Here is a 15,195-nt window from a genome sequence, read left to right as displayed (position 1 = left end):
GTAATTATGATGATATTCATGGTTCTGTTTTTGAGTTGGCAGCCTTGATGGTTCCTTCTGTGTGGGGGAATATTATCCTATTATTCTCCTAAAGATGCCTGGAAAAGTGATACCATTTTGACATTGATTGGTGTCTTATCTACTCTCTTTAGAATTTGAAGCCAACATCTAAAAGCATCACCTTCTAAAATAAAAATTTACAAGTTTATTCCAGAAAGTTTGCCAGCCAATAATTGACTTGTGTCCACAGTGGAGATAAGGCCATAGGGCTTTTGACATGCACAAAAAGCTCTATGTCCCTCTGGAGGAAATCTTCAGTATAAAATCTAACAAGTGAAACAAAGCGATAGTTTTAGAAAAGATTGCTTACCTTTGGTGAGAAGGGGTTGTATGGCAGGATATTTCATTCTGATATTATTGGAGCATGTTGAATCAGTATTTATCCAGTTTTGTTTAAGGAAGTGAGTGACAGTAGTACCTGGTGGGCCTGATGTTTTGCTTTCTAGAACAGCAGACCCTGAAGAAGTTAATGATGAGTGAAACATCTTGCCTGACCACTTAACTTAGATTTAGTGCTGACCATTCATCCCTCTGATTACACATGTCATTTTCCTGTGCCGTAATCTTGAGCTGGGGGTGTTCCCAGGAAGTCTACTAATCTCCTGTTAACAGTGAAATAAATTGATGCCATTTTAACATTGATTGGTTTCTTACCCACTTGGTTTATGTGAATCAAACCCCAAGGGCCCATCACATATTTATACCTGAGCAACCCCTGGGGCTCTCCCTTCTCACTGGCTGCCTCCCCCTTGGCAAGAGTCTCATGGGAGAAATGTATCCTTAAAGGGCTCTGCATTTCATAGAAAGGACAAAACCTGCATCTAAAAGGAGACCTGGCAAGGCTTATGCAGAGCAGTCAAGAGAAGACATATTGTGAAGAAGATCCAGGTCAAGCCCAGAGGCATAAATACAGCAAATAACTTTGGCTCTTCTATTTACTGGAGTACAGGGTGTGTAACTAGATAAGATGCATATTTATAGTATGTATGTTTTGTCCCCGGTAATTCTCTGATATTGAAATGAACATGGCTGAGCCTTGAATGTTTTAATGCAGGCTTATTAGTTGGCATAGTACTGTATTAGGGTGAAAAGGTAGTATCTCCTTCTATTTCTGTAAATCCTGTCGCAGAGAATCATCATTACACCTGTTGCTGATCCTTCCAGACTTCTTCTATAATTATGTAACTAAAATTATATGCCTCTGTGGGTGTTTGTTTTTAATTTTTACAAAAATGAGATCAAACATACAGGTGTCTTCTACCTCTTTCTCTTAGAATTTCCCTTGCTGGCACCCAGTATCCCATGTTAGCCCCTATCTCTGTGTCCTGGAGGTACCTCAGTAATTGTGATGATACTCCTGGTTTTGTTTTCAGGTTGGCAGCCTCGATGGTTCCTTCTGTGTGGGGGAATATTATCCTATTACGATTCTCCTGAAGATGCCTGGAAAGGTTGCAAAGGGAGCATTCAAATGGCAGTCTGTGAAATTCAAGGTAAGAATCCAAGTGACTTGCAGGTTTTACTTTTCTTTCTGTCTCCTGGCAGAAATAAAAAAGCCCTGTCCTCTGTATGCTTTTCTCTGCTCCTCTCCCAGTGTAGACCAAGATACATAGTGTTATATCCCAAAAGAAAGCCTTGCAAATACAACCCAAAGCTGCAGTTGACTTTTTCAAGGAGAGCAGTGTGCTTCACCACTCAGCTGTTACTCACTCCTTAGTCACCTTCTCTTGAGGGCGCCAGTGGCTTATTTGCAAAGTTTAAGTTGTAGCATCAGACACTTCTGTGTTTAAATCAAGATGGACACACGTACACACCAGTCCCCTCCCCCCCCCAAAATAAGCATAAATTGAACAAACTTAGAAATAATCTTGTTTTGGAATCTTGACACATGCTGAGAAGGTGTGGCTCAGAAGAACAGCAGATTAAATGGTAATGTAGGAGGTGGGGGCCTGTAAAGGAGAGTGTGATTTCCTTGATTCTTAAAGGGATCTGAGGAAATTCTCACACTTTTGGTTCGATTGATTTGTCAAGGGAAGTAGAAGAGGGAAAATAATTTGTTCTTGGTTGCTTCCCAGTAAATCCAAGGAAATCAAGAACATCCCCTTGCTTGCTGGCATGCAAGCCTCTTTAGCTTCAGTACAGCACTCTTTACACACATACATACACATATACACTAAAAGAGAGATTCCTTCTTGTTTCTGATAAAAAATCAATTTAACCCAAAAGTTAAATTAAGTGATTCTTTTTGGGGCCAAGTCTTATCCCTTGGAGGCAATTGCAAGGTTTCCCCTCGTGACCAGCAGAAGTGTCTAGAGAGCGATACATAAACAGAATTTTGTATGAATTAGAAGAGTAATGAGGACTGGCATCCTCTCTACAAAGAAGCCTTCAGTGATAAGCACCAGTAGAGCGTAAGAAGTTGGTAGAGTGGAGGCTACCCAGAGAGGGTTCTTCTATGTCTTTGACCTCTCTCTGTCTTGCTCCCAGTTCATTCTGTAGATAACACACGCATGGACCTGATAATCCCTGGGGAACAGTATTTCTACCTGAAGGCCAGAAGTGTGGCTGAGAGGCAGCGGTGGTTAGTGGCCCTGGGGTCAGCCAAGGCTTGCCTGACAGACAGTAGGACTCAGAAGGAGAAAGGCAAGTATTGATTGTCTTTTGGTCTGAAAACCTTGGGAATCACCCACTGTCATTTCTGGGTTCACTTATTTATTCCCTTTCCCCTGACCACCTAGCCAGCTTTTTGTATGATGCAAATGCTACTTAGGTTAGTAGAACTTAAACTAAGGTCCATATCTAGGTCTTCTTTCTTGGTGTATCACAGCAGAAAGAATGTAGGGTTTGGAGCCAGACACAAATGAGCTGAAATGGTGGCTTTGTGTTTAACTGTGGGTAACCTTAGCATAGGTCACTTAGCCTGTTTTTTCATCTTTTAAAAAGAGGCAATAGTGCCTACCTTAGGAGGATTACTATGAGGATTAATGATGATATGAAATAATCTAAGTACTCAGTGCAGAATTGACATTTGGTGAATAGCTAATCCAGAAAAGCCTTGGATTTTCTGTAGTAATGCCCTGCGTTCCCTCCCTTTCTTTGGGATGGAATGAATACTTAATTGTTCAGCTGCTGCTGCTTCTTAATGCTCATTAACTCTTGAGAGCTATAGCACAACTTTCTCCCTGGGGCAAGAGTGCCAGGGCTGGGTGGGCTGGGTGCAGTGGCTCATTCCTGTAATCCTAACTCTCTGGGAGGCTGAGGTGGGAGGATTACTTGAGGTCAGGAGTTCAAGACCAGCCTGAGCAAGAGAATGACTCTATCTCTACTCAAAAATAGAAAAACTGGGCGGCGCCTGTGGCTCAGCAGGTAGGGCGCCGGTCCCATATGCCAGAGGTGGCGGGTTCAAACCCAGCCCCGGCCAAAAAAAAAAAAAAAAACCACAAAAAAAAAATAGAAAAACTAGCTGCGTGTAGTGGCACATGCTTGTAGTCCCAGCTACTCAAACTAGCCCACAAGTTTGAGGTTGCTGTGAGCTATGATGACGCTGTGGCACGCTACCCAGGGCGACAGAGTGATACTCTGTCTCAAAAAAAAAAAAAAGAAAGAAAAGAAAAGTGCCAGGGCCTGCTGCCCGAGCCTTCGTTATTGCCTTCCTGACCTTGTGGGCCTTTATGTACACCTGAAGAGACTGGGGTTAAGGGGTGGGGTTAATGGGAAAAGGTGTTTTAGGGAATATCTCCTGTAATAGGTATGGCAAGTATACTTAGCTTTTCAAGTTTCAACCCAGTAAAATGACCTCTTCATTTGGTTGTTTTTAAATGCTAAATTGGGAGCAAATTCTGGAAACTGTGGGCTTTGACTCAGAGCAGATGGTAATGTGCACTTTTTTTATGGAGAGGGAAACAAAGGTAGTAATTGTAGCTGAGCCCTTAGCCCCAGGATGGCTGGAGTGCCTTGCTAATAATGGCTGGGTGCTGTTTAGCCTTGACTAGGCAGCATTCAGTCCTTGCCGAAATCGTAAATGGTGTTCTTCGTAGAACTGGACCCTACTGAGCAGAGAGCTGCATTAACAGATAGATAGGTATGATTCCATTTTACAGATTGGGAAAACTCTGTGTGGCAGAAACTGAGACCAAAACTCTGAACTCTTTTACTCCCAGTTCTGACAGAAGTGGGTGAGACAGTTAGTCATTTCCATTTTCTCATATTGTCATCTCCTGAGTCAAAATGTTGGCTCAAGAAAGTGTACATTACTTGAAAAGACTGGAAATCTGCATTTGTTTTTCTTCTCGTATTTTCACCTATCATATTTATAACCCCATACTTTAAACATCTGACTTGGGCATAGGTTATATATTCCACTTCTGTATTGTATACTGACTAGTAAATTGGTTATTCCAGTTACTACATTATTGTTGTTATGTTATTTAGAGTTTGCTGAAAACACTGAAAACTTGAAGACCAAGATGTCAGAACTAAGACTCTACTGTGACCTCCTTGTTCAACAAGTAGATAAAACAAAAGAAGTGACCACAACTGGTGTGTCCAATTCTGAGGTAAAATATTATTTTATTAAGAATATTTCAGGGCGGTGCCTGTGGCTCGGTGAGCAGGGCGCCGGCCCCATATACTGAGGGTTTGAACCCAGCCCCGGCCAAACTGCAACAAAAAAATAGCCGGGTGTTGTGGCGGGCGCCTGTAGTCCCAGCTACTCTGGAGGCTGAGGCAGGAGAATCGCCTAAGCCCAGGAGTTGGAGGTTGCTGTGAGCTGTGTGACGCCACAGCACTCTACAGAGGGCAGTAAAGTGAAACTCTGTCTCCACAAAAAAAAAGAATATTTCACATAAGAAATAACAGATGATACTTTCTCTCAGATAATTTATGACTGTCTTGAAATTTACTATTTTATAGAGGAAAACAGAAACAAAATTCAATAGATAGAGGAAATGTATACATTTTAGCATATAGAGGTACTATATATAATTTTCCTTCCTGGAATGAATTGGAGATTAATTCATTGGTAACATTTAGAACCTTTAACTTTAAGTACTGGTATACTAAAATATGTTGCACTGAGAGAGGATACCTGAGAAGGGTGAGGTCTAGAAGAACGGGTCTTCTCCATGAGACCACAAGGATACACCTGCAGGGTCCTCTCCATGGTGACTTGGCTCTTAGGAATTTATAGACTTAACTTCCTGAAACTTGGAAATTTCCATTTCTGTGAAATCCTGTAGTACTGTGAGGGCTGGAATAGCACCCTACTTTGAGCCACAGGCACTGCCCTGGGCTTTTTCTTTTTTGGCAAGGTAAAGGAGTCTTCTACTCTGGTTGTTTCGCAGGAGGGAGTTGATGTGGGAACTCTGCTGAAGTCAACCTGCAATACTTTTCTGAAGACCTTGGAAGAATGCATGCAGATTGCAAATGCAGCCTTCACCTCTGAGCTGCTCTACCGTACTCCCCCAGGATCACCACAGCTGGCCATGCTCAAGTCCAGCAAGGTAAAAGGCCAGCTCCATTTGGCTACAGCAGGGCATCATGGAAAGGTGAAAAGTTTATGCTGAGCCGTGTTCTCTATCATTCTTTTCTGGACTTGATAAAGACTTGGTTAGTGGACTTTGCTTTATGTACACTTTTGTGTCTGCCCTCAGTGTCACACATACAGTCAGTTATTTGTGGCAATTTTACCAACTAAACATGTCTCTGATACAGCCTCCTCTTTCTAGTTTCCTTGTTTAGTGAGTCTTGCTTAAACTTATGGTAGCCTTCTAACTAGTTACCTTTAGCATGATCTTTCCAGTCAGTAAAAATATTTCTATTAATGTGGTATAAGTCGAACCACTTTTCCTAAGCCTTTTAGTGCCTCCCTCATTGCCTATAAAGTCAAAAATTCTTAGCCCTTTTCCTCATTGCCAGCCTCTCTCCTTGTCATTACCTGGCTTGGACATGGTAATTGTTTGTAGTTTTTCCTTTATGCCATTTCCTGGTGCCATGAATGCCCTTCTCACCTCTTTTCCCAGGTTAGTTTTTAATCATATTCTGAGACTTAGTCTCTTCTTTGAGTCCCTACGTTGGGCAAAAAACGGCTCCTCTCACATGTAGTATATATACCTCTATTTTTAGCCTTGTTCTGTATCAAAATTATTTTAAGAGAGGAACCCCATAAGGGTTACCTTTTACCTCTAGTGTTTGATACAAGGCTGTGTTATAGTTTGCTATTTATTACTGTTTAATAAACACAACTGAAATTACAAAGAAAGCTCATCACCAAGAGTTTGGCTATGATAATTTGAACTTTCAAAAGACCTTTTCCTTAGAAATTTGGGTACCGGGCGGCACCTGTGGCTCAGTGAGTAGGGCGCCAGCCCCATATACCGAGGGTGGCAAAACTGGCCCTGGCCAAACTGCAACAAAAAAAAATAGCCAGGTGTTGTGGCAGCCGCCTGTAGTCCCAGCTACTAGGGAGGCTGCAGCAAGAGAATCGCCTAAACCCAAGAGCTGGAGGTTGCTGCCAGCTATGACGCAACAGCACTCTACCGAGGGCGATAAAATGAGACTCTGTCTCTAAAAAAAAAAAGACATTTGGGAACCCTTATTTGAATAAATAAGAAGTTGAGATCAATGACTCCCTTTAGGTAGGACCTAAAATTGATTCTGTTGAGTGGGGCAACTTTTATATTTGATAAAATCCTAAGTATGTTCTATTAGAAGTCTAATGTGTAAACTTTTGTATCTTTGCTTCTTTTAAAGATGAAACATCCTGTCATACCAATCCATAATTCCTTGGAAAGGTACAGTAACCTTTATATTTTTTCTTCTTTCTAAAAATAAAAAGGAGATTATTATCCTTTGTTTAAAAAAAATTATATTCTAGTCATATGGTGGTTTTCCTCATGATTTGAGATGATAACAGAAGAAAACAATGCCTCACTTTTCCTTTTGGGGTGAGCCTAAAGCAACTCAGACCTTTCATTCAGCACTACTGTAATAGAGAAGATGTTTGCATTTTCCCTAGGACTCAGGTCTCACACATCACATCTAGTAGTATTTACTCACTCTATCGAAGGTTGGAACTTCTCTTGCATAGGAGCTGGGGACTGATGTACGTGTGCTTTTATTCAGAAAGGACAGTGCTACTACTTTGTTTAAAAATGTTGGGTAGCTTTACAGGTTGAAAAAGAACTTGGTATCAAATTTAAACTTTCTGTTTTTCTAAATGCTCCTTCATTTTAAAAAAGTACACATTTACATAGTCAATGGAGTCTTTATTCAGTTATTTCTTATAAGCATTCCCACATACTGACATAGTCCATGTATTTGTCCTTTCAGATTATTACTGAATAGTCTCTTTATACAGTTATCATTTGCTTCTTTATCATAAAGATTGTTCCTAATTTATTTCTATTTTTTTCTGTTCAAAGTATTTCTCCTAGGAACATCTTTATAAATATTTTCTTTTGAGGCATTATCTCTATATATTCCTACGTTTTGAATTACCAGGTTGAAATGGGGGGGAGGGTGCTGTTATTATTGTTTTTTATGAAATAGCAAATGCTTTTCTTGGAACCACCAAGTAGCTTGGACCCTTCCCTCTTATTTTTATTAGAAGAAAATATTTTGTTCTAATTTGGTTAGGTACAATCATCTATAATAAGATATTATGATTATCCCTTTAACAAATAGAATCAATTGTTTATTAGCTTGTTTATTAGCTTTTTCTGTTACCCTGAAGTGCTAACAGTTCACTTGGGATTTGTTGTGATCCTCCTTGGTTCGTGACTAAAGCATGTGGCTTCTGGGCAGTTAACTGCTAGGCAAACACATGAAAGTGGGCAGTGGTGTGAATAGCGAAAAGGCTCCCAGAGAGAAGTTGCCAAGGAAAGTCCAGAAAGTGTTAAATGTGACATCTGAAGAAAGGTGATAGAAACCCAAAGAGCTGTCAATGACTATTTCCTGACGCTGATGGGGAGCAGGCAGATTAGGGCAGCTGAAGGTGCTGGAAGAGCCATTAATGGCTCTTTTTTTTTTTTTTCTACATTGCTGCCTTGAGGCTGGCCTGCTCCCACCCTAAGCAAGTATTTGTTTTGGATGCAGAAGCTGAGAAGCTTGGCTTGGTTTAACAATTCTGGTTTTTAATTAATATTAAAAGGAGTTGGTGATTGTGAACCTTTCCCCTATCCCTGAAAAAAACAGCTACTTGGGCAGTCTATGAACAAATAACTGGAATTCTGGCTTTCCTTTTAAAAAATTACAGGCAAATGGATTTGGACAATTGTGAAAATGGATCTTTAAATATGGAAATAAATGATTATGAAGAAATCCTAATGAAAAACAAGAGGTCCTTATATTTGAAATCTGCAGAGACAGACTGTAGCATATCAAGTGAAGAAAATACAGATGATAATATAACAGGTAAAAACAAAAGTAAAGTCTGAAGCAAACCATTGCACAATAGGAAATTTGTGGGTGTGATTTATATCCATGATTGTGACACTTGCTAGGTATTAACCTCAAGTTAACAGTGTACCTAGATATCTCCTAAGGAGGATGTTAACAAGGTAAGTTAGGTCCCTGAACAATGTTCTCTCACCTCATCTATCCTGGCATTGTATTGAGAAGGGAGTATGAAGAGGACCCTTCCTGCTCATTGTTCATGGCTGTGATGTTCATGGCTGCAGTGGGCAGTAGCTGTGTGTGCGGACTTTTTAGGGTATGAGAACTTCATTGGTCTTCCATGCTGTATCTCAAACTCCTGTGAACATAGACTGTGATGTCCGTTAAACAGTGTGTAAAATTATGATAGTTAATTTTTTCATTTTTCCATTTTCTAACCGGGCCTGAGGATATCAGAAAACCAACAGGTTTTCACTCAGCTTTCTCTGTGTTCATCAAGCCAGAGCCCTACATTTCACGTCATAGGTCTGTAGTTGGAATTTGCTAATTCTATTGGTGCTAATCACTTAAACTCACTTCAGATTTGTCAAAGACAGTCATATTAGAGTTTTAAATTGTATTTTAAGTACTTAGTAAATCATTTTAATATAAAATTTTTTAAAATGTTTACCCTTCTCTTCCCTAAAATAAGAGATTCCAGATAAGTTAGGGGAAAAAGAAGATGCTTTTTCTTAGCTGTGAATCTGAGACAATATCATTGAAGTCTTATCTCTTAATTATAAAGAGAGGAGAATTTCTATCAAACAATATTTTTTTGCCCCTTTCATTTTACTCGTAAGAATTTTTCTTTAGGGAACAGTCAGATTTAAGAACAAAGACCTGTGGACAAGGATATTCTTTGCGGAGGTGTCCAACCTTGCTTTTTCTCTGGCACACGTTGGAAGAAGAGTTGTCTTGGACCGCATATTAAATACACAAACACTAATGAAGGAAACTGATTAGCATAAAAAGGTCCATGCATACTTTTCATGATATCTAACACCACAGATAAGCAAAAAAAAAGACCACACAAAATTAGTATGCGGCCCGCAGGAGCACAGGTTGGACACCCCTCTAGTATGACAGTTGATTCTCATTATTTGCAGTAGCTATGTTTTGAGTCATCATGGACAGTGAATTAGCAAATACTGAACTGTTGCTTCTAGGGGAAATACAGGTTAGGTTCCTGCAAGCCTCTGGTTCCACTATTTTTGTCCACCTATCAATATGTGTGCATAACCTTGCTTTGTGTGTTTCTGTTTAAAGATACCTTATTCAATATATTCTGCTGATTCATTAACATTGAACTTACAGCCAACACCACTATAACACATGCCTGAATGAATCATTTAACACACATATTTTTGTCCTTAGGGCTCCTCATCATAGCCTTCTTGTGCTTAGGAATACTAGGTAGCACTGCACTTGGGGGCCCTGTTTAAAGACAGTATAATCAATAATAAAAGACACAACATGAGAAAATGTGGCACTAAATAAGGACATTTGTTTGTAGTATGAGAACCGAAACAAGAAGGTAGAGCATCACCTTGTCCCACCTCAGCCAGGAATATATGTCAGGTGACAAGTTTTTCTGTCACTCTGGGCATGTCCATATGACTGCTAAAGTGCCACAAAAATTGATTTGGGGGTTACTAATAAATTTTAAGAAGTAGACAAATTCACAAATATATACACATATGCTAATGATGAGGATCAACTGTATAATAGTAAAATTCTGGAAACTACCTAAATACCCTCCACATGGACATGATACAATATTAAATGGTTTTTAAAAACACATTTTTGAAGAGTATTGAATAATAATGAACATATTCATGATATACTGGGTGAATGAAAAACAAGCAGGATACAGATCTTCATACATAGACTTTAAGTCTGATTTTGTGTGTATGTGTACAGTAGTTCACCAATTGTAATCTCTGTGGTCTTACGTTTTAGAAACTTTCAACAATGAATGTTAATATTTATAGTAAATATATAATAGGTTAATAGTGGATACCTTCTACTTTGCAGTCCAAGCTGAAATAGTGAAGGAAGAGGGAGAGGAAAACCTGGGAAATCATGACAGCAACGTGGCACAGCTTGGGTCAGACTTCTCAAGTTGTGTTCCAGAACCCCACTGGGAAGAAGGCAAAGAAGTTGTCCCAACTTTCTTTAGTACCATGAACACCAGGTATGTAGGACCTTCTAAAATCACCAACAGTTGAAAGCAAGCTTCCATTCTGGAAAACTGGTTATGGTGTTCCCTTCAGGTGATGGTGTGTATATTCTAAGAGACTAGAGAATAAATGGTAAGCCAAGGGCCCACTTCCTATTTACCTTGTGTGAATAGGGGATGAGAAGGAATTGAATTGTAAGGTGTGCTCTGTGAACAAATTTTAGCTTGTTGGGTGGATTTATTTTTGGAAAATTATCAAATTTTGATAGAAAAACAACCCTTGGGGCATATCTTTGAAATCATGTCAAATGATTTTCCTTGTAGAATAGCAGTTGTTTCCATGACTACCTTTGAACTGCTGAGTGCTGATGTATTTTCACTCTTTCCTCCTCTGTTGCACCAAATTGTTTAGCTTTAGTGACATTGAACTTCTGGAGGACAGTGGCATTCCCACAGAAGCATTCTTGGCATCATGTTATGCTGTGGTTCCAGTGTTAGGTAAGATTACTGCAGTTGCCTTACATTCATGAGTCCCTAGAATCTCTCACAACAGTTATTTTGCAGGAGAAATAGCCTGAACTATTTTACAATGAGATGACCTTCCTTCATAGCTACCTTTTCATATCACCAGCCACATACAGTTAAAACTGTATAATTCTAAGCATTATTACATAATTCCATTTCATTTCTGATTATTATTGGTGTAATAATAGTAGAGTAGTATAATGAAAACAAGGGATTCTGCTTTCTAGAAACCATGCATAAAAGCAAAATTTGAAGTAGTTGAACACCAGGCCTTCAAATCTGTTGGTACTATGAAAAGAATATTTTACCAGCTAAAACATTTCTTTCATATACAAAATATTATATGTTTAAATTTAATTTGGGTAAATTTACTTTTACTAGCATAAAGTCAGTAATACCAGGAATCACTAATACGTGAAAATTTACTGTATGGTCCATTAATAACTACACCTTTTTTTTTTTTTTTTCATTGAGGCGTAACTTGAATAGGACTTAAGTGTTGTAAGTCATTAAGTTTTGACAAATGTACCTACCTATGTAATTCACATTCCTATCAAGACATAGTATGTTTTCATCATCTTAGAACATTCCCTGCGCCAGTTGGTTTCCACTTCACCACTCAGTTTGAAGCAACTGCTATGTTGAATTTTGTCATGATAGGTTAATTTTGCCTATTAACCTATGTTAATTACATGCCTAAACTTCATGTAAATGGAATTATATCATATACTCTTTTCATCTGGTTTATCTCAGTGTGTTTTTGAGATTCATCCTTGTTACAGGTATGTTCCTTTTTATTGCTGAGTAGTATTTAATTAAAGGAATATACCACAGTTTGTTTATTCATTCTCCTATTGATGGATATTTGGGTAGTTTCTAGTTTGGGGCTATTATAAATGAAGCTACTCTGAACATTTTTGTGTTTGTGGACATATGTGTTCATATATCTTGAGTAAATACTTAGGACTAGAATTGCTGGTTCATAGTTTATAATAAACTTCAAACAGTTTACAGAGTAGTGACATAATTAAGTATTCTAGTTGCTTCACATCTTCTTTAATATTTGTTGATGTCAGTATTTTAGGTTTGAGCTATTTCTGTATCTCATTGTGACTTTAATTTGCATTTCCCTGATGACTAATAATGTTGAGCACTTTTCCATATGATTATTGACCATTGCTATATTTTCCTTTATGAAGTTGGTTTTCTTTTTACTTTTGAGTTGTGAGAGTTCCTTAAGTATTCTGAATTAAATTTCATTGTAGACATATACAATAATACATTGTGAATATTTTCCCCGAACTATGACTTTGCTTTTTTCTTATTGATGTCTTTTGAAAAGCAGAAGTTTTTAGTTTTGATGAATTCAATGTATTCTTTTATATTTAGTGCTTTCAGTGTCCTAAAAAGTCTTTACATGAAGATAGTGTTTTCTTCTAGACTATTCCAATTTTTACATTTATTCCTGTGAGCCACTTGAAGTTATTATTCTTATTATTCTTTCCTTTTTTTTTGACACAGTGTCTCACCATGTTGCCCTCAGTACAGTGCCCTGACGTCACAGCTCACAGAAACCTCAAACTTTTGGGCTTAAGTAATTCTCTTGCCTCAGCTTCCCAAGTAGCTGGAACTACAGGTCACAATGCCTGGCTATATATATAATTTTTTTTTTTTTTTTTGAAGTTGTCATTTTGTAGTTTGGCAGACCTGGGCTGGGTTCGAACCTGCCAGCCCTGGTGTATGTGGCTGGTGCCCTAGTCACTGAGCTACAGGCACTGAGCTTGGAATTATTTTTTGTATGTGGTGTGAGGTAGGGGGTTGAGGTTGGTTTCTGTTTTTTTGCTTTATGGTATCTGGTCACTTAAGAATTATTTGCCAAAAAAACATTCTTTTCTCTTTTTCATTGCTTTGATAGCTTTGTTGAAAATCAGTTGGCCTTATAAATGTGGATGTATTTCTGGAATCTTTTTTTTTTCTGATGCGAGTATTGTAGTATCTTTCTCACTATAGGGTTTGAAATCAAAGAATGTAAGTCTTCCAGTGTTGTTCTTTTTCAAGATTATTTTGGGAATTCTAGATCTTTTGCATGTCCATGTAAATTTTAGCTTAATTTAAAAAGCCTTTTGGATTTTAGTTAAGATTACATCGTACCTATAAACCAATTAGGAGAAAATTGACATCTTAAACAACATTGAGTTTTCTAATCCATGAGCATGCTATATCTCTTTACTTAATTTAAGCCATTTTTGTTTTCTCTCAACAATGTTTTATATAGTTTTTAGTGTAGAAATGTTAAGTGAATTTTGTTTTTAGAGCTATTATAAAAAGTGTTTCATTTAATTTTCTTATTATTCTTCGATAGCCTGTAGATATAATTGATTTTCACATTTTAAGAGCTGTTCTTATAATCATTGATGAGTTAGTTTTATAAAATGTTTTTTCTGCATTTATTGAAATCATTGTGTTTTTACTGTAATTCATTAATATAGTGAGTAGTTTATTTGGATGAATTTAATTCACAAGCTTGCTTTTTTCTACCATTTTACCACTTATTGTCTATTTTTCTTACCTGTTCTTTGTTCCTTAATTGCTCCTTTCTTTACTTCTAGTTAATTAGTTCGAGTACTTCAGTTTGAAGTAGCCACATTGTAAGTGCTAAATAGCCACATATCTAGTAGCTACCATAGTGGATGATGTAGCCCTAAGGATTACAATGTATATTCTAAATTTATACGATTATCCTTATCTTGCCTGCCAGTTAAGAACTCATTATAGTTACTCACTTCAGTAGTATAATAAAACAAGGTGAAAACAGTATCCTAGAAAGCTTTCAAAGTTTATTATGATGTGTTTTAGAACATTTAGAACATTTTAGAAAATGCTTTAGAAGGAAAAGTTGTTAGGGAAAAGATCTGCTAAATGTATTGTTGATATAAAAATATTTTTCACTTGAAAAAACTGCCTTTTCAAAATGTTTTGATCCTTTCTTCTAGACAAACTTGGCCCCACAGTATTTGCTCCTGTTAAGATGGATCTTGTTGGGAATATTAAGGTGAGTATATTGGTTTGTCTCTGTAGAAACCTTTTTTTTTTTTTTTTGATTGAAACAGAATCTCACTTTGTCACCCTTGGTAGAGTGCTATGGCGTCTTAGCTTTCAGCAACGTCAAACTCTTGGGCGCAAACAATTCTCATGCTTCAGCCTCCCTAGTAGCTGAGACTACAGGCACCCACCACGATGCCTGGCTATTTTTTTGGTTTAGCAGGCCTGGCCTGGTTCGAACCCACCAGCCCTGGAGCATGTGGCCGGCACCCTAACCACAACTACAGGTGCCCAGCTGAGTCTCTGCAGAAAGTTTTAAATAAAGGAAAGCATTTTCGATATTTTTGTGTTTGACAAGAATAAATTTAAAAGTAAATAATGTTATCACAGCTCTTTAAGAGAGCAAATAACTTTCTTCTTACATTAAGTAAAGGAATTAAGCTTTTGGGAAAATGGAATATTGATTTTGAAAATGAAACCAGGATTTCCTTTTCATGCCTAGAGCATGGATCAGTAAGAGTTTCACTGTTATGTCAACACTGATTTTGTGCTTTTTAAAAGCTTTTATGATGTAAAGTTACATTTTTCCAAAACATATATTAGAAAGTGAAAGTGAAATCAGCTATGGATAGTCTAGGACTCAAAAGGCCCACCTCCCACTTGTAGCTATGGAACGATAACCAGCTCAACTAATCTCTATACATTACTTTCAACTTTGGGTCCCTTTTAAAATGTACATTGAATATTAACCTTCTTGAGGATACGGTACTCAATACAAATCTGTCTCCTTTGTTATTGGATGCTACTCTTTTGAGAAAACAGTGCAAGGAGTTCCTATAGACGTGTAGGAATACTTTTCTTTACTGTGTATTTAAACAGAATAGTTGCATGAAATCTCGTTTGAACAAATGATTGTTGAGTTTTATACTGAGAATGAAAAGTATCTGCCAAAGATAGCT

The 15,195-nt window shown here is 37.8% G+C and overlaps 1 protein-coding gene across 4 annotated transcripts in view; it reads left to right on the top strand.

The window, feature by feature from the left end:
- The window catches only part of PLEKHA8 (pleckstrin homology domain containing A8), a 68,622-nt gene that overhangs the window by 18,385 nt on the left and 35,042 nt on the right, over window positions 1–15,195 (top strand). For all 4 annotated transcript variants that reach the window (XM_053609033.1, XM_053609035.1, XM_053609034.1 and 1 more), the window contains exons 2-10: window positions 1,434–1,550; window positions 2,545–2,700; window positions 4,489–4,613; window positions 5,400–5,558; window positions 6,808–6,848; window positions 8,312–8,469; window positions 10,525–10,684; window positions 11,082–11,167; window positions 14,188–14,246. In XM_053609033.1, coding sequence (XP_053465008.1) covers window positions 1,434–1,550; window positions 2,545–2,700; window positions 4,489–4,613; window positions 5,400–5,558; window positions 6,808–6,848; window positions 8,312–8,469; window positions 10,525–10,684; window positions 11,082–11,167; window positions 14,188–14,246 — 1,061 coding nt within the window. The remainder of the gene's footprint in view (window positions 1–1,433; window positions 1,551–2,544; window positions 2,701–4,488; window positions 4,614–5,399; window positions 5,559–6,807; window positions 6,849–8,311; window positions 8,470–10,524; window positions 10,685–11,081; window positions 11,168–14,187; window positions 14,247–15,195) is intronic.

This window comes from Nycticebus coucang, chromosome 11 (assembly GCF_027406575.1).
Source record: "Nycticebus coucang isolate mNycCou1 chromosome 11, mNycCou1.pri, whole genome shotgun sequence".
NCBI lineage: Eukaryota > Metazoa > Chordata > Mammalia > Primates > Lorisidae > Nycticebus > Nycticebus coucang.
The sequence above is the reverse complement of the archived record's forward strand: the minus strand, read 5'-3'. Positions and strand labels throughout refer to the sequence as shown.